Here is a 19,870-nt window from a genome sequence, read left to right on the forward strand (position 1 = left end):
ATCAGCAAGCTTAAAGTCACATAAATTAAAAGTAGTGTTTCTAAAAAACAATATTATAAAAGTTACAAGGTATGTAAAAGTATCATAGAAGCTTAGCATACCAAAATTCTGTGGGCTGTATCCACAGGGGGACAAATGCCTCCACATTTCCTAGCTCTAAAATGACTCTATGACTTCACCTCTACCCCAGAGTAAATTTTTTCATTTATAGTGCAAATATTCACTTGTTCTTTCTGTGTCACAGCTCTTGTTTATTAGTAATTTGTTCAGTACTTGTTGCCGTGTTTGTGAGTTTCCTATGAGAAAGACTCAATTCATCTTTCCACCTGCTGGTCTAATCAGTGGACAAGGCACTGGTTGAATTCCAGACCAGTGCTTGTTAGTTCTGTGACCTCTGACAACTTACCTAAGTTCTGATTCCCCACCCATAACACGGTTCCAGGCCCACCTGCCTCACCAGGTGATTGTAATGATTATATCAAATGAGAGAAGTTAAAATATATGGTAAACTATTAAGCCTGATACTCATGGGGTCAGTATTACAGGTATAAATGTAAGCGGAGTTTCCACTAAGTGAGCAATCCCTAATGGAAGTCATGGGGATGGCATTTCTTGGGTTTTAAGTGACTTTCTAAACTTTCTAAAACAAGGTTTCTGGCTAAATTTTCTGTAATATCTTTTGGGATATGAACCTGTTTTGCATTTACTTAAATTCAAATATTAATCTAAAATTACATTTACATTTATTATTTCACAAATCATCACTGAGTTAGTGCCTATTTAAATATAAATGTACCTCATGATTAGAGTGTAAAATAATTTAGTATTCCATTATCTTCAAATTCCCAAACGTACTCTTTGTTCAAATACTGAAGACAGAAGCCTAAATTCTAATAATTGAGACTTCTGGTTTCTGGTTGGACATGTAAAAGGCTTGGAAGTCACGACTAATTGCTAGAGACTGAACTAGTTTAAGAGATGAAAAACTCCTGGAGGCCTAGCCTTAGGGGGACTCCCCCCTCCCCACTTGCATAAAACTTGCATGAGTTATAGTTTAAGGAGTCCCAACAGGTTCTCACTGTGAAGATCTATGAAAAATCCTCTCACTCTTCCTAATGGGAAGGGGAAAAGTAACCATTCTGAAACATGACCAGAGAGTTCTGTTCTCCTTAGCAAAGGCCTGCCCTCAAAGGAAACTATTTAGCAGAATCTAACCAACATGGGGAAAGGGAAATACCCAGCTCCATCTCCTTCTAGCCTTCCTGTCTCATCTTAGAGGTGAAAAAAAAAAGCTGAGAGGCACTTGTGAAGGTCATAGGCAGGGTTCACAGGCTCACTAAAAGACTAAGACCTAATCCTAGGACTACAGCACACTTCCCCTCCTCTCCCATCTTACTACCACATCAATAGGACTCCTTATAATAGCAAGGGATTACAGCTAAAAAGAACTACAAGGCTCAGGCCTTATTTAAGGGCTCTCTAGGGAAACCCAATGACAATAGAGGAGACAAAAACAAGAATACCAGAGAAAATTGTAGCCTCTGACACCATGGCTACAACAAATAGTGAACACAGGTTAACATCTAGCCAGATAAACAGAAAACTTCACACTAAAGACCTATTTACCTCCGTTCCTTTTACCCAATACATCATGTCTAGCTTTCAACAAAAAATTACAAGGCATGGTAAGAGGCAAGAAATCAGTCTGATAAGACAGGGCAAGCATCAGAACCAGACTCGGATACAGCAGGGATGTTGTTGGAATTATCAGAACAGGAATTTAAAATAACAATGATACATAAGTTAAGGAGTCTAATGGAAAAAGTGGACAACATGCAAGAACAGATGGGTAATATAAACAAACAGATGGAAACTAAGAAAGAATTAAGAGGAAATTTTAGAAATCGAAAACAGTGTAACAGGGGCTGGTCCCGTGGCTTAGTGGTTAAGTGCGTGTGCTCCGCTGCTGGCGGCCCGGGTTCAGATCCCAGGCGCGCACCGACGCACCACTTGTCAGGCCACGCTGTGGCAGCATCCCACATACAGCAACTAGAAGGGTGTGCAACCATGACATACACCTATCTACTGGGGCTTTGGGGAGAAAAAAGGAGGAGGATTGGCAATAGATGTTAGCTCAGGGCCAGTCTTCCTCAGCAAAAAGAGGAGGATTGGCATGGATGTTAGCTCAGGGCTGAGCTTCCTAACAAAAAAAAAAAAAAAAGAAAACAGTGTAACAGAAATGAACAATGCTTTTGATGGGCTCATCAGCAGACTGGACATTGCCAAGGAAAGCATGAAGATACATCAACAGAAACTTCCCAAACTGAAAAGCAAAGAGAAAAAAAGACTGAAAAAGAAAGGAACAGAATATCCAAGACATGTGGGACAATTGCAAAAAGTGTACATATGTCTAATGGGAACATCAGATGGAGAAGAAAAAGGAATAGAAGAAATATTTGAAGTAAAAATGGCTGAGAATTTTCCAAAATTATTGATAGACACCAAACCACACGTCCAGGAAGCTTAGAGAATACCAAGCAGGATAAATACCAAAAGATCTACACCTAGGCATATCACATTCAAACTCTAGAAAATCAAAGACAAAGATAAAATCTTGAAAGAACCTAGAGAACAAAAAAAGCACCTCATCTATGGAGGAACAAGGATGCGAATTACATTGGAGGTCTCTTCCGAAACCATGCAAGCAAGAAGAGAGTGGAGTGAAATAAGTGTTGACAGAAAAAACCCACCAACCTAGAATTCTGTAGCAAGCAAAATTATCTTTCAAAATTGAAGCAGAAATAAAGACCCTCAGACAAACAAAAATTGAGGAAATTCATTGCCAGTAGTCCCCCCCAAACTGCCCCCCGCAGCAAGAAATGTCAAAAGACGTCCTTCAGAGAAAAGGTAAATTTTGTAGGTCAGAAACTCAGACGTACATAAAGGAACAGTGTTTGAGAATGAATATATGAAGGTAAAATAAATTCTAATAATCAAAAACTGGAATATTCCCTAGCATGTCTCCTGCTACACCAGTGGGTTCAGAATTGCTGGTTTGGTAGCTAATTTCCAAAGCTATCACTGTAGCTCATTTCTATTGCTACTGACCAAAAACAACAAAAGAAAAAAAAAACAGTGACAGCGAGAAAAGTGACACACTTGTTTGATTTGATTTTTGTTTAAGATCCACTCTCGGTGGGGATAGAGGTGAGGGGACTGATTTCTTCCAACTATTCCCCTGCCCTGGGCCTTGGGAAACATTCACTGAAATAGTCATCGAAATGGCAGACAAATCAATTTTTATTTCTTTTATTGGAGTTAATCCCTCTGTATTTGGTTGCTATTTTTTGAGTTGTCATCTTTGCCATTAATACTGAGAACATGGTTTCGCAAACAATTTTCTAAAGCAGAGATCAGTAAACTGGGGCCCCATCACTTGTTTTCGTAAATAAAGTTTTATTGGACTACAGCAATGCTTGTTCCTTTACGTACCGCACTGTTTATGAAGATTGTATTATTTGTCATGTATTGTGTCATTTATGTAGCTGCTTTTGAGCTACAATGGCAAAGTTAGGTAGGTGCCACAGAGGTCATTTAGCCAGCAAGACCTAGAATATTTACCTTCTGACCCTTTACAGAAAAAGTTTGCCCGTCCTTGTTCTAAAGGAGGAGAGAGGATGCTAGCTTATGGAAATTGGCACCCTCTCATCTTTGGTTTTTACACTACTGTGAGTGTCAGTGAGCATAAGTGATGCCATCTTGTTACACTAAATGGCCCCAGCCCCTCCTCTGTGCTACTACTCGCTGCTCTGCACGTACCCTAAAAAAAATCCTCCGCTTACCTATGTACTCCCTGATAGCTTGATAAATTAAAACTTTGTTCTCTGAGTTTCTCTCCAGGGACAGGCTGACCACAGGCAGAAACACAGCTACAAGGTATCCATCACAGCTGACAGAAGAATGGAACAATGTGATAACTGGAGCCCATCATGCCTGGAGACCAACATCCCTGGACCCCCTCCTTACTGCCCATTTTCCCTATATAACTGCCTCAAGATTCTGTAATCTTGGAAGATGGGTCTTTGAGACATTAGTCACCTGTCTTCCGATTTGCCAGTTCATCTAATTATACTTCATTTCTTGATCTCTAACTTGTGATTAATTGGCTCAGATTGCAGTGAGCAGAGGGAGCCCATTGCTCAGTATCATGAGCACTATGCAAACTGGATATGGTGAGACCTCAGCATAATCGTGGTCTTATGGTGAGAGCTTTTTTCTCTGACCTCAATAACTGTCTGAGGATAATAAACTGGTCTTCTATTTCTTACAGTCAAGCAGATCATTAGTGTGATATCTCACAATACTTGGATCTCTTCTCAGTAGGAAAGTGACCAACCTTCAGAATTCCTGTTTCTGTGGAGTGTGTGGTCTTGGCAAAGACAATTTATTTTCTCCCATTCTACCCAGTAGCTGCCTGGAGTGTGAGTAAGGTCATAAAGCATCTGACATTATCTCAAAGAGATGTGTGTGTAACTTCTCAGTTCAACACAAAGATTTATCGTCAATTTACGATATGTCAGACATTGTACTGGATGCTACGTACTAGACGAGTAAGACACAGTCACAGCCATAGGATGGTTAAATGTTTACCTTAAAGAGAAACTTATGTCCTCATCACAGCAGTGAAGTTGGGCTACATCTTGGACCCTAATCAGATATCTGTTTACTTCTGACAGAGTCTATGAAATCAAAAACAAAATTAGAAACGTGCATAAATGGTTAAAAATAAGTCCCACCACTGCAGAACCATTTTATGTCCCAGAAGATGCAAGTGTTGAGGAGAACTCAGTTCAATTATGAAAAAGCAAATGTTTTCATTGTTTCTAAAACAAGTTTTCCTTAGAAAGACCACAGAATTGACCATGAAAACTATTTAAGGATGTTGTGTAATTTTTAAAACTACTGACGGGGCCCGTCCAGTGGCGCAGCGGTTAAGTGCACTCGCTCTGCTTCGGCGGCCCAGGGTTCACAGGTTTAGATCCCGGGCATGCACTGACGCACTGCTTGTCAAGCCATGCTGTGGCGGCATCCCATATAAAGTAGAGGAAGATGGGCACAGATGTTAGCCCAGGGCCAACCTTCCTCAGCAAAAAGGGGAGGATTGGCATTGGATGTTAGCTCAGGGCTGGTCTTCCTCACAGAAAACAAAAAAAAAAACTACTGAAATTATTGTTTTATTTATAAATGCTTTCCTAGTATCAAAAATAAAGTAGGGTGGGGGTGGGTTAGAAGGGTCTATCAAGAACAGAAAGTGAGTGGATTGTTACAAATTAAGAAGTTGGCCCTGTGCTCCTCTAGCCCTGGAGACGGTCACTGGTGTGAGCAGTGACCCAGAGATAAGTTCTGTGGACTCTGTGAGAGCCAAGATGTGCCATTTTGTAATCCAGTCAATTCCACTTCTCTTTCCCTACCAAAATGTGCAGATCTAAATTCTGACAAAACAACTCCATCTTGCTTCCCCAACTGACAAAATAAAAATAACATTTCCAATCAATTGATACTTTTTTATTCAAAATAACTCATACATTGAGCTCCTCCTATATACCAAACACTAGAAGACAAGTAAATCACAGTTAGTTTCTGATGGAGCTCCCAACCCAGGGGTAAAGGAGGGCAATAAAATGTGACAGGTGTTCAGGGTGCTGCAGCATACCTAGGAAGGGGGAACTCACGGCGGGAGATGTTGGGGGAACTTTAAAAGGAAGATGATGATTGAACTGGATTTTTAAAGGATGAACAGGAGTTTATCCAGTGGAGTAGGAAAGAAGGGCAATTTCCGAGAAGGAAGAGCATAGGCCAAGCACAAATGTGTGAGGAGAGACCAAAGTTACTGGACAACTGTGAGTAGACCAGTGTGGTTGATCATAAGGTGGTAGCAAGGCAGAAAGAGAGAAGGTAGAACGGGACCAGATAGTGTTCTGTAGGGAACAGACAGCCAGCAGAGACTTCTAAGATTTTTTGAGATAGCCTCAGCCTCAGCATCCTGCATTAGTGCTAAGTGCAGGGAGATATAAAACAGCAGGAGACATGGCCCGCTTCCTCAGAGGGGTCATGATCACAGCAGCACAAGCAAGGAGCTGAGACTGCGGAAAAGCCGTGGGATGGTGTGAAGCCCATGTGAACCTCTTCTCATAGAGCATATCTGCAGATGGCACGGATGTGAAATGTGGGAGCGCGGCACCTGGCATGCAGCAGGTATTCAACAGATGTAAGCTGAACCGAAACCTGCAAGTCTCCTTTTGCCAATGACTTGAGGTTATTACATTCATGAGCAGGAGACGTAGCAGGTATATCAGAATACGTACAGGGCACCCCCAGATGATTCTCTGTATGTCTGACAGCTGCTCTTTCATATTGATGTTTTGCTTCATCTAGAAAACAAAGTGATTTTAGGCAAACTAAAATTATGAAATTTTTATACATAAACAATAGATTTAAAATATTTTATGGCACTTGATACCAGGCTTGGTATTTTTATAAACTATAAGAATCTCAATTTCACATACCCAATGTTTTAAAACGAAGAGGCAAGTGACAAGACTATTCAAAAAGCATCTTCTGGGCATAATGTGTTATCAGTTTACACAGCCCGGACACCCCTGCAGTATGCACATTAGGGATATTTTCAGAATGACAGTACTGTACTCCAAGATGCTGAACTCTTTCAGAGAATAATTATGATTGCTGTACATACTCAGGCACGAATGTTAATTAATACATTAAGAAGTACTTTCAGAAACAAAGAATTTTACTTTTTTTTCTTTTAGTTATTTAGAAAAATCAATCCAAATACTCTATTCTTCAAACTGTCATATTAACAAAGGTTTTATTGTACTTATACAGATGTCTGAAAATATTCTGTCTCATGTTGTTTGGCTTGGAATAGATGCCCTTAGTGCTCAAAATCACTGAACACAGTGATTTCGCATTAAAAGGATGAAAGATTTTGTTTGAAGAAAAGAACACCATAAGAAGGTAAGGTATTTCAGGATCTTGGAGTCAGAGTACCACAAAACACTGTAGCATTTTTATCAACAACCAACCTGATCTATATAACCTTTATATTGTTTGATTTGGTCAATTGCAGTGGTCAAGTCACCACGGTCAACATGTTCTGCAGGGGTATGAAGCCTCAGAGCGTAGAGAAGATTAAGATATTCCTCAAATCTTCGGGATGGGTACAGAAGCAGCTCCGGGAGGCTGTAGGAGGCACAGGGAAGGGAACCCCAGTCTCCTGAAGGTCAAGCATGCCCTGACTGAGGGCCCTGGCTGTGCTCTGCCTCAGAACCCACCTCAGCATGTTCGTCACAACAGTGTGGTCACGCCTCTTCAGGAAAGCTCGGAACGCTGGCATCATTTCTCTGCACTGAAGGTGGACATTACACTCTCACAACTTTGCTCTGTAGGTCAGCCGCAGAACGCTCCGTCCCACCAGGCGAGCGTGATCCACCTCTGGCCACAGTGTCCTGAGTCCTCTTGGTGCCACTGACATCCTGAGTGTAGTGTGTTAATCATGCCATGACCCTAACCTACTCATTGACTTAACCAGTGTAGACAAATGGGAATGGACCTCGCAACCAGGTGGGCCTGGATTAGAACTGGAATTCTAATTTAGTTTATCTAAGTCTGTGTGACCTCGTCCAGTTATTCACCTTCTCTGAGCCTCGGTTTGCTCAGGGATTTCATGCCTGACTCTTGTGGTGGGGGATCCTATCCATAAGTGCCTGTTACATGGCAGACGTTGTTTCCTTAGAGTAAGAAACAGCTAACGGTTTTCACCTGCAATACCACGTTACTCTCGTTGTCCACAGTGACGCTATAGAAGTGCTTCCCTGTACCTAATGCCTGTGTTAAAATGTGTTCATTCGTCACCAGTGGAGCACCCTAGAAGTTACCTCATTTTTCTCAGTACATACATGCCTAAAAGATGCCAGGATTGCTAATTTCTAGAAATCAAATATTCACTGATCTAATAACATTAATAGCTAACATTTATTGAGGACCTACATGCACACCCTATGCTAGTGAAATAGATATCATTATTATCCATAACTATAAAAATGTTGGCACCACTTTGTTTATGATGATACGTGACACTTGGCTCTGATCCTTGTCCTAAAGGTCAGATCTATGGAATTGCCTGATTCATGGAACTTGCACATAATTGAGTGGTCCAGCAGTGTTTAAACTCCCTTGGTGGGGCAGGAGTTTACAAAGGAGATGTCTGAGGTCAGGAATCATCCAGAGACCTCCCAGCCCCAGGCCTTCCCTCCAGGGCCTCAGTGCAGACAGGGGACACAGCCAAAGGGGGCACAGTGGACACTGGCAGAAGTGCGCCACCGTGTCGCAAGGTAGCCTCTTCTGCTACTTTTGATACACACTGAGGAAGGAAGAAAGAGGGACCTTATTGCCATCAGAAGAGATCTCAACAAGAGCAGCAAGCGATGCAGAAGGCAGCTGAATGTTCCTGCTCAGACTGCATACGGCATAAGTCACGACGGGAAAATTGCTTATCACGAAATCTCTAAGGAATGTGAGACAAAGAAATTCCTTATTTCGTAGTGAGATCCCACAGATTGAGTGTCCTTATTCCAAGAAACATATGGATTATTGATTCCTTTTCTCCGTAAGAGAGCTGAACTTGTTAAGGCCGCACAGGCCTGCGGTGGCCAAGGGAATCAGAGCCTGTGATCCTGCTTCTACCTAATTGTTAACCACTTCCCTGTCACTGAGCCACAGGGTGAATGGGGCAGATGAAAGTCTGCAATTTGTACGAGGACTAGTTCAGTCCCACAGCCAGTTGCTTGTGTGTAAAGCACTGTGCTGGCCCCTAGGATACAAGATCAAACAAGTCGGAGTCCCACCCTCACGGAGCTCACAGTAAGCCGGGGGAGACCTAGAAGCTAAGAGGAGAGAAGGAATCTTTCCTAGTAATTCTAGTCCTTCGCAATCCACCCAAAACGTCCTTTCAAGCTCAGAAAGTCTACGGAATGCCTGGATGGTAACTCAATCGTTTACCTTCTCAATCGTTTTCAGAACAATAGGGTAATTGTTGAAGAAATTGGTGTATGTGTTCAACTGGTTCCCAAACTTTATGAATATTTCTCCCACACAGTGAGCTGGGCTCCATTCCTGTAGTCTGTCTCTCAGGTTACCTAGAAACTGCCTGCAATATGAGAAAAGCATGACCATGAAATATTGCCCAGTGATGACCTACAAACTTAAAAAATAAATTAACTGTCATTACTGCAGCCTGTTCCAGCCTGGTCATCGATGGCAGAGCTTTTGCCCAATACTTCTGTCTTGACACAAGGCAGTACAAATCTGACAGGACAGGAGGAGTTGACTTCCCCTTAGTTCCCAGAGTCGGAACCCCAGGCTGGCCTCCAGGGGCTGGGCCTCACTATCCCATTCCCGCATGGCCAGCCAGGCAGGCAGGTGAAGCTTCTTACAGTCCTCAGGGGACAGGGCTCAACTCCCTTCAGCAGCGAGTGCCATAACCCTCTCTCGACCCATGTCCCGGTGGATTACTCCCTCATTCAGCTGTCAGAGGCCTAGTCCAACCTGTTCATTCTGTGGGAACTGGGGCCCAGTGAGGGTGAAGAACTTGTCACAAGTCACCCGGAGAGTTACCAGCAGAAGCACAAGCACAGCTTGTCCACTCGCCACGGTGCAGATGATCACTTCTCTGTTACTGTTACACACCCGACACACGCTGTTATCAAGCTGACCCCCAGCCACGGGTCCTCTAAGCAATTCTAGTATCCTAGAGATTTAATCTCAGTGAATCCTTCAGTTCCTTTCCCATTGCTCGACTAAACACTGCTGATTAAGAACAGCCCCAGACGGCTCTCCTTCCCACTGTCTTTTGCATGAACAGTAGATTAAATACGGAATCCCCAGGCACTGAACTCCACTCCTTGTACAGTGGCTTTGAATGGAGGCCGGGAGAAGCCCCTGAGAATCATCACTCCTGGTTGCAGCCCAGTGGCAAGAATCCTCTCTCTTCTGTGAGATGATCAGGGTCCCAAGGGGGCAGGGAATGACCAAGCCTCTGCGCAGCTTTCAAACAATTAATTGTAGATTCCTTCCACCACTCCCACCTTGAATACGTATTCAAGGCTTACCTGTTGAGACTTAAAATCCGCAGACTATCAGAGAAAATGCTCTGGATGTTTGCGGCGCTCAGAATTGCTCGATTTGAGGACAGTGCTGCTTTCAGTGGCGTTACGTAAACGTCCCTCACGATTTCCAGCGTCTGCACGTATCTTCTCTCACTCTGTAAGAGCTCCCTGACAATTCCAGTTCGCTTTTCGGCTGAATCCATCTGGAGCTTTCTCTCCTGTAAAAAAGCATTAAGAACTTGTAGGGACAGCGCGACGACTCTTCCCAGGCTCTGTTGTTAGTGCCATTGAGAGGATTCTGACAACTAGTGACCCTGTGGACAGCACAGGGAACCCTGCCATCTTTTTGCGCCATCCCCTCACCTTCGGGGCTCTATCAGACAATGCTCTGCTGCTATTAACAGGGTTTTCAAGCCCCACTGTTTGGGAAGTGGGTGCCCAGGTCCTTCCTCCTAGTCCGTCTCAGACTGGAAGCTCCACTGAAACCTGTCCACCATGGTGACCCTGCTGGTATCTGAAATCCCAGTGGCCTAGCTTTCAGCATCACAGCAACACACAGGCGCCACAGTGTGACAGCAGACAGACGGGGGGTGTGGTTCCCTGACGGGGACACGATCCCGGTCTCAGAGGTAAGAGCGCCGGATCTAACCACTGGACCGCCAGGGCTGGTCTTTCCAGGCTTACAGACTCAAAAAGCCAGATGTCAACAGAGATGGAGAAAAGGAAGCAGTGAGCAATCAGGCAGTCACTCTCAGATCCCCCTTTCTGGTTTGTGATACGCAGGGTAGAGGGAACATTGAGAGGGGACTAGGGAGGACCCCGCTGACCATCCTTGTCCCCAGAATCACCAGGTAGCCCTCACATCAGGCACCTGATGCCGTAGCAGAAAACGGACTTTTACTCCTGAATCCTGACGGGAGCATTTTGAGACCTGACTTTCATCCATCTGCCCATCAAGGGCTGGTTCAGGGTCAGTGCTCGTTGCTGGTCACTCAGTGACGAGGACACAGGGTCTGGCCCTCGTGGACGTGACTCTGAGCTGCCCCCTCCTACTCATTTTCCTAGTTCCTTTCCCAGCAGTGTTCCCAATTACCCTGCAGGCAGAAGAACTGAAATGAGCTAGTCCTTTCGTCGTCAGCTGATTTGCTGCCCACTGGCTTATAAAGAAATACTGAAACTCACGCTCCTCTCTCACATGTGCTGTGAGAAAGGTGCTGACTGGGGACTGTGGACCCTCCTGGGGAGCAGGAGCCAGATGTCCTGTGTCTTCTAGATTTCAAAGTCCTGTTTTATTTTCTAATGCAGAAGGGAAAATCACACACTGGTGTAGAGGAAGCCACCAATATCCACAATTCTGATATTGTGTGTGCTGCACTCATATGTGGAGAAATTAATTTTCATTACTGGGACTAGGCAATTCTTTTTATTTTCTCTGTACTTTTCAAATATTATAAAATGAGTGTGTTTACAATAGAAAACCATTACAATATTTAAATTTTTAAAATTCAGTGGCCTTATGTTTGAGTCTAGAACTTTTAATACTGTTAGAACACCATTTCCTCTGTGCCCTCCAGCCCCGAGTTTGCCCCATACTGCCCCAAATAAAATATGACAAGACTAAGGGTAATGCCATGTGACTTTCACCCAAATAAGTCAACCATAATCTCATGAACTAAAAGTTAAATGTAAAAAGTAATTTAAGGGAAAAATGAGAAAACTCACTCTGTTTGAAATACTATAAACGCACTATTCTTGGTTAAGTGTTATCTTTCAAACACATGGCCTGTATATAATGCCTATTTAGACTTATCCACAATTAAAACTACATCTGTGGGCTGGCCCCGTGGCTTAGTGGTTAAGTGCGCGCGCTCAGCTGCTGGCAGCCCGGGTTTGGATCTCGGGCGCGCACCGACACACCGCTTCTCCGGCCATGCTGAGGCTGCGTCCCACATACAGCAACTAGAAGGATGTGCAGCTATGACATACAACTATCTACTGGGGCTTTGGGGGGAAAAAAATAAATAAAATCTTTAAAAAAAAAAAAACTACATCTGCATCTCACTTGGCAGTTCGCTTGCAACCTATATTATATTTTTATGGGTATGTACGTACATTTTTTTTTAATATTGGAGTTATCCAACCTTTATAATCATTTTGACTTAAGGTTTCAGTTGTCAAACTGTTCACTGTTGTCTTAAAACTGTTGTCAGGTGTTACTATCAACGGCCAGATGAGATGGCATCACATCCACTGCCCTGGGTAAAGACTCCTCCTTGTCATCCTGGGGCTGCACTCGGGGTGAGTGAGCACCACGCCCGCAAACCCGAGGTCTGCTCTGTCTGCAGTGGTGGATTTGCCCAGCGCAGTGGGGCTGGGTGCAGCCCTGCAGGATTCAAGTTTCTTTTTCTTCCAGGTGTCTGACCTTAGGGAAGTCATTTAACTTTTCTAACTTTAGTTCCTCATCCATAAAATGTGGTTACTAACATATACTTTACAGGATTCTGAGAAAGAAATGTGATGATAATAAATGTGTGCATGTATTCAAGAAATGGAAACAGCACGCGCGTGCTAAGTATTAGGGCAGGACTGGACCAACCCTCTGCTTATCTGGCAGCCTCCTCCACACACTCCCCTTTCTACATGGAAAGACAGAGCCCTGAAAGTTATACTGATTAGACACCATGTTTGAATTGGGTCTAAGCTGGTGGGTCAGTTGGAAATGGTGAGCCTCTGTGTCCACGTGCCCTTTCTGTAAATGCTGTCCTGGTGTCATAATGGAAAACCGAGGAGCGGCATAGAGATTGCTCTTGCTGCCAAGATGTTGCCCCTTCATCCTCTTGGCTCAACTTCCTTCAGTCTAGGGCTTTCTCAAAAGAAAAATCTACCAGCTGGATTCCCCCAATTGTATTTGGGGTTTTTTCCCCCTAAGGGAAACTTGCAAGAAAAAAGAACTAACCAGAATAAAAGCTGAAGATTTTTTTTGTCAGGAGCAAAACAAATGGAAATTTTTGCTATGTAATAATTGGCTTACCAGCTGAACCAGCACCTCAAAATTTGGATCACTTTGGCTGAGACTTGACTTTTTGTCCTGAGGATTGTCTTCCATAACGTTTCTTTCCTGAGGATTAAGTGCAGACGATTATTTGAAGGCAGGACTTGGGACCTGTGAGCACCCCGTCAGGGCTGTGCCTGCAGGAGGCTCTCAGGAGATCTGCTTTTAGCCCTAATCACAATATTCTCCAGACACAATGAATTAAGCACTTGACAAATTTGATGCCTCTCTTAAATCAAATTTTATGATTTAAAAAATAACGTTTAGCTTACTCTGAACTATGTTATTCTTGAGAAACTACACTCAGGGCATCCCGCTTTTCCCTGGGAGCCGGGGGACGGATACTGCTCTTCAGCACCTCCTCACAGGCTCAAGGAACCTGCTCTGTTTTTCGTCACTTGAGAGCAAATAGGTTTCTTACTTTTAAGAAGCCAGAAGAAAAAGCTCACAGCACTTTCTAAAATTCACCCCTTTCTTCACCTAATGAAAATGTGTCAGAAACAACTCACGCGCCCTTTCTAGACCTGTCTGTCTCCACATTTAAATATGGCTTATTCTTCCTTCACTTTACCGTGTTAATTGTTCTTGTGGCTTCCACATACATTAGCACATCAACAAAGAATGGCCGCCTCTGCTGCCTGCAGCCTCCCAGGTTCCCTCAAGCAGAGGAGTGACTGTCCCACGTTTGTGCCGAAAGCTGCTGCTGAGTGGTCATTCCTGCTGCCCTTCCCGTTCAAAGATGAGACTCCCCACGGCAACCCCCTGAGGTCCGCTTGTGACCAAGATTCCTTTTGCCTTACTCTGCTCAGGCAAAAACGAATTTTTATTGTGTATCTGCAGCCACTCCTGATGGCTAAGCACTTAACGTCGGCTCCAGAGTCTTCCCTTCACTGTTTGGTCTCCCCCATCGTGCTGTCCCATGTCAGCCTGGCAAGTATTTATACTTGTGCTAGGGGAAAAAATTCTACTTTGAATTTTGATAAAATAATTCAAAATTTCTATGAGTGAAACATTCTCTTCTTCAAAAAAATAATAATGCTGATTATTTATATAGAAAAATGATAACTTCAACCGGTCAGTGGTGACACCAATAGTTGTGTAGGCAGAAGTGGTTGCAGACAAAAAATTAAACTCAAACTGTCTGGCCCAAGATTGAGAGAACCCAAACAGTGGAGAATCCAAATCAGTGTAAACACTACAAGCACACAGATCCAGTCAGGACTGACGGGGCAGCAAGATGCAAGACAGAGAAAGAGAGACAGATGAAAGGTAGATAGATGATAGGTAGATAGATAGATAGATAGATGACAGACTGATAGACAGATGATAGATAGATGATTGATAGGTAGATGATGGATGATAGATAGATGATAGATAGATAGATAGATATAGACTATAGATAGATATATGAAGATAGATAGATGATAGATAGACAATAGGTAGACAGATAGATGGATAGATGATAGGTAGATAGATGATAGATTGATAAATAGATGATTGATAGATGATAGATAGATGATTGATAGATAGAGAGATAGAGAGATAGATATAGATAGACGATAGGTAGGTAGACAGATAGATGATAGATAGATGATAGATTGATAGATAGATGATTGATAGATTGATAGATAGATGATAGATGGATAGATGGTTGATAGATAGACAACAGGAAGATAGATGATAGATAGATGGATAGATAGGTGATAGGTAGGTAGATGATTGATAGAGATGATTGACAGATAGATGATAAATGATTGATAGATGAATGATAAATTGATTGATAGATGCAGAGAATTCTATACGTGTATCTATCTGTATACATGTATATACATATGTGTGTATGTGTATTTGGTTCTGGATTTGGCAGACAAGCCCTCTTACATGAGCCCCTACGTAAGGGTCTTTAAAGCAATTATCTCAGTAGAAGCCATTACTGTCCACTCCTGTGGCTGTGAGTTTGTGTGCTCTTCTGGATGAATACTGACAGGTTTAAAAATAAACCCCAATGTGTGCAGAAACTCAGCTTCTCTATTTTATCCTAATTCAGCACCTACATTTAAGCTGTGGTTTTTCCTCCTGGGGTCCTCAACTCTGTTTCATGGGCTTTGTGCACAAGTTCTTAAGAGTTAAATAATAGAAAACCAAATAAGAATCTAACATATTTTTTCTAGTTTGATTAAAAAATATACGTATCAAAGAAATTCCTGGGCATTAAGGAGTTTCACATTTTTGTAGTTTTATTACAGGCAGGTGATGTAACACTGGCAGGCCTGATTTCAGCAATGAGGCAACCCTAAGCCCAAACTTGCTGCATTATTTTATTAAAGTGATTTGACATTTAGGTCAAATTTTAGATTGAAAAGACTTAACTCAGTGTAGATTTTATTTGGCAGAGGAAAGAATGACAGTGTCTTTGAGAGGAAATGTTCTAAGTGGCCCTTCTTCCAGACGTCAGAGATTCCAGGAAGGGTTCTCACGAACAACAGGTCTCTCAAATGTAAAATCAACACTTCAGAGGAGGAAGCACCTATAGCTCTGTCTCAACTGCTTTCTTCAAGTTTTCTTGCTCCAAAGAGGGGCATTTCCGGGGTCTGTATGTCCATGGTCAGGGTGACAGCCTCACCCTCTGTCCTGGTGGATGGAAGAACCTCAGTAAGGTCCACAGGGAGTCAAGAAAGACCCAGAAGTCGTAAGGACTTGGGAAGAATTTGGAGCGTGTGTAATGTGGTTACATGTTGATTATTCTTGTTAGCACCACTGAGTTGACTGACAGAGGCACAGTGAAAAGTTAGCATAGGGGAAGCCATCCTATGGAGGGAAACCACGTCGGAACTACGTATGACCCTGACTCTCCAGACAGCCCCTGTAAAGATGATTTAGTTTGCACGTAGCCTAGATAATTAAGCACCTGTCTCCAGGGGACACGCATGCTCTGTTAGCTTTATGGCCCCAGTTTACAAGTAAACCTCACTGTTGCAATAAGGCAATAACTTTGTTCTTTAAGTCTTCTCTGGAAGGTACCGACCTCCGGGAAGAAAGCCCTATGCTAGTATCCATCACCAGTGACAGAAAGAAGAGATGATATGGTGTCTCAAGGTCTGCAACACCAGATGGTCGACATTCCAAGACCTGCTTTTTCAGCCCATTTACCCTATATAACTGCCTCAAGATTTTGTAGTTTTAAGATGGTTCTTCTGGACGTTAGTCCCCCCATCTTCCACCTTGCTGGCAAGCTGTAAAAAACATCTTTCTCTCCTACCTCCTTGCTCTCGACTGTTGGCTTGTCTTGTGGGGAGTAGAAGAACCCCGCTTTTTGGCAGTAACATTCCCTTTAGTGAACCGATGGAAAATGAGTGTGACTGGGGCCCTGGGTCCTATTTGTCAAGGCTTTCACTGGCTGAAGGATGGGGGAGACTACATCCACGCTTCAGGGAGAACAATCCTCAAGAATCTCAGAGAGATAGTGGCTGCCATAACAAAGCAGAAGGACCCTGAGAAGCAGAAAGGGAATCTGGATTAAATGCCCGCCTTGGTGTCCCCATCCCCTCCTGGTCCCATCCCCATTGGGGCCCCCAATGCCTCCTGCATTCTGCTAACAGGAACCAACCACGCTGCTCGTCTATTTATGTGTAGGTCTCATCCACCTCCAAGGCAGGTACTGTGTCTCATTTTACATCTATTCTCAGGGCCTAAGGCAATGCCCACCACATGGCTGGTTCCTATAAATATTCAGGGAACTGAATTGGGAAGATGGGGATTTGACCTCTGCCTGAGAAGTCTTTTGTGATGGTTAGTTTTATATGTCAGCTTGACTAGGCCATGGAATACCCAGACATTTGGTCAAACGTTATTCTGGATGTGTCTGTTAGGGTGATTTTGGATGAGATTAACATTTAAATTGGTAGACTGAGTAAAGCAGATTGTCCTCCCTAAGGTGGTGGGCCTCATCCAACCAGTTGAAGGGTTGAATAGAACAAAAAGCCTGACCCTCCTGCAAATAAGAGAATTCCTCCTGCCTGACAGCCTTCACACTGGGATGCTGGCTTTCTCCTGCCTCTGGACTGGAACTACACCATCAGCTCTTCCCAGGTCCACAGCGTGCTTCCTCACCATGCAGACCTAGCACTTGTCAGCCTCCATACTTGCATGAGCCAATTCCTTATAAAAAAGTCCCTTTCTACACATATATCCACATCCTATAGGTTCTGTTTCTCTGGAGAACGCTGACAAACACGTGGTCCACAGTGTCTCCCAACAAGACAGACTGAGGGGTGGAGCAGCAGGGAAACAGGCTCTGACCACACAGAGCCTAGAGGTCCCCAGAAAGGGGGTTATTAAGGCTCCTCTCAGGCAGGGTGCTTGTGGCTGGGAAGAACAAGCTGCTTGCGGGGGGGGGGTTCGACTAAGGGGCATGCTCTGGGAACAGGAGAGGGTGGGTCTGCATAACTGCAGGCCTTTCATTTTGCTGAACAACTTTGGGGCAGCTTGGAGGAGGGGACGCTGCCGCCAGGGGTCCTCCTTGTCCGCCCATCCCTGCACCCTGCTCTCCTCTAAAGAAGTGTTGAGGAAACTTCCAGATCATCAGGTGAATAGGGAGCAAATGGCTCACCTGCGGGGGAACTACTAACAGTCTCCACGGTAAGCTTGCTTCGGGGGTGGAATCCCAAGCCTTCAGTCACCACGGATAGGTGCCTTGTTGGCATAAAATGACATTTTCAGAGAAATCAGCTTTCTGAGTGAGAATGCAATTTGCAGTGTTTCCTGAATCCTGATTATTTCACTTAACCAAGAATGTACGGATTCTGAACATAGTCAGTCAAGCTGAACAACTAGCTTCAAACCCACTTGTTTTTTCTTTTATGAATTTGAATCTCAACTAAGAAAAAAAGAACCATTCTTAGTTTCACAAAAAAAAGTGTCCTGGGCTGCAAATGAAAAAAAAAAAAAAACTCTCTTTAGGTTAACTCAGGACTCAGCTGAAAAGGTGCCAGTGTGCGATTCTCCCCCAGGACCAAATGGTGCTGCTCTGGTCAACATGGCACCACTTTTGCTTTTAAGCAAACTACAAAGCACTCTTTTTTATAATAATCCGTGAGAATGAAGTTCTTAGGAGAAATGACAAGTTGAAAGCTTTCCCCGTAGAATGATCACGACTGTGTATGAATTTCTTAAGCACACATGTCTAATGGCAGTGAAGCCACAGCACCAAGACACAGAGACAACTTTACCTTCGTGAATAAACGGAGTGTTGCCTTCAGGTCACATTTTGTTAGAATAACATTTCCTTCAAAGTCTTCGCTCTTTTTACTACATTTCTTCAGCAGAAAATATGACAAATATTCCAGAGGTTTGTTCTGAAAAATCCACCCCCCCCCAAAAAAAGAATTCGTACTTAAAACATTCATCTGAAATACATGCCAACAAGAGTGTAGCAGAAAAGAGAACCCATTTGTGGGTAGAGTTTCAGCTTTCTACCTAGTTAATCTGTAAGTCCAGAAAACAAAGTAACTATTGTTCAATTAGAGTCAGTAAATGGGACTTTTTAGTTAATTTTGATTCTCAACTCATTGTCACTGTCCAGTTAGGATGCCAAGGTCTTGTGGGAGGATCTCAGGATCCTCAGAATAAAGTGGCCCACATGCGCCTCCCAGCCCGACGAGGAGGGGACAGGAGGAACCTCGCCTCACAGGGAAGAAGCCTGGGCGAGACACTCCAGCAGCACAGTCACCGAGAAACCACCCCGGGAGACCCCACACTCGGTTCCCTCATAGGCTATGCTTGAGCACCACTGGAACTATATCATACAGATAATTTAAAATAATCAGGTGGCGATAAGTTTACTGAACCTACACCAAACACGTTTAATAATTCTTTGGTGTTTGGGGTCAGTGCAAGATCTTTCAGGCCTCAGGGTCGTCCCTGTGAACATCCCTGATCATATTATCAGCAGAGCTCACCAGGGCCTTTATCCCTGGGCTGCCCGCAGGTTGGCTAGAGCACTGAGGAGCTGGGCCTTCAGAGGAGACAGAGCACGGGAAACTGTAACTTCTCAGACCCACACGGACAGCTGACCCGAGATGTCTGGTGCTCAGCCAGGAAGCCATGTTGAAACCAGAGCAGACAACACGATAGACAAGGAGAGCGCGTGCAAAGACACTGTTACACTCACCCTCAAACAGAACTACTCCAGGGGAGGCTTTGAGAGTCTTTCCTCGGAGAATTAAAGACCTTGTGTAGCCTCAGGTATGTTAGCATCATCCCCAGTCCTATACTGTTCTCCACTCCTACGATCTCCTCTTCCTACAGCCCTGCTATTGTCCTGGGCGGGGTGTGTTCACACTGCTTCTCCTCACCGCTTCCTGCTACTGGGCTGACTCTTCTGGGAGAGGATCCACGATCCGTTTCTGATTAAAATGCTTCTTCAGGGGCCCCCATGCTTGTCCCCAACCAAAGCACTGATTTGCTTATTTTCGTTCTTTTGTGTTCTTTCCTTCCTCTTTCATTCAGCCTTCTTTGCCCTTCATCTTTTTGCGTCTGGTTTCACACTTTCTCAGCTCTTCTGTCATACGATTAATTGTTTTAACTGTTGAATAACGTTTATGTGAAATATAAAGCCACTAAGGTGTTTTTGCAA

The 19,870-nt window shown here is 43.7% G+C and overlaps 1 protein-coding gene across 1 annotated transcript in view; it reads right to left on the reverse strand.

Moving 5' to 3' along the window:
- ECT2L (epithelial cell transforming 2 like) overlaps window positions 1-19,870 on the reverse strand; it is a 67,331-nt gene that overhangs the window by 5,707 nt on the left and 41,754 nt on the right. Inside the window, exons 14-20 of the mRNA XM_058566177.1 lie at window positions 13,216-13,302; window positions 10,188-10,402; window positions 9,079-9,226; window positions 7,353-7,426; window positions 7,104-7,260; window positions 6,366-6,431; window positions 4,651-4,739 (exon numbers count right to left, since the gene is read on the reverse strand). Coding sequence (XP_058422160.1) covers window positions 4,651-4,739; window positions 6,366-6,431; window positions 7,104-7,260; window positions 7,353-7,426; window positions 9,079-9,226; window positions 10,188-10,402; window positions 13,216-13,302 — 836 coding nt within the window. The remainder of the gene's footprint in view (window positions 1-4,650; window positions 4,740-6,365; window positions 6,432-7,103; window positions 7,261-7,352; window positions 7,427-9,078; window positions 9,227-10,187; window positions 10,403-13,215; window positions 13,303-19,870) is intronic.

This window comes from Diceros bicornis, chromosome 23, assembly GCF_020826845.1.
Source record: "Diceros bicornis minor isolate mBicDic1 chromosome 23, mDicBic1.mat.cur, whole genome shotgun sequence".
NCBI classification, from domain to species: Eukaryota; Metazoa; Chordata; class Mammalia; order Perissodactyla; family Rhinocerotidae; genus Diceros; species Diceros bicornis.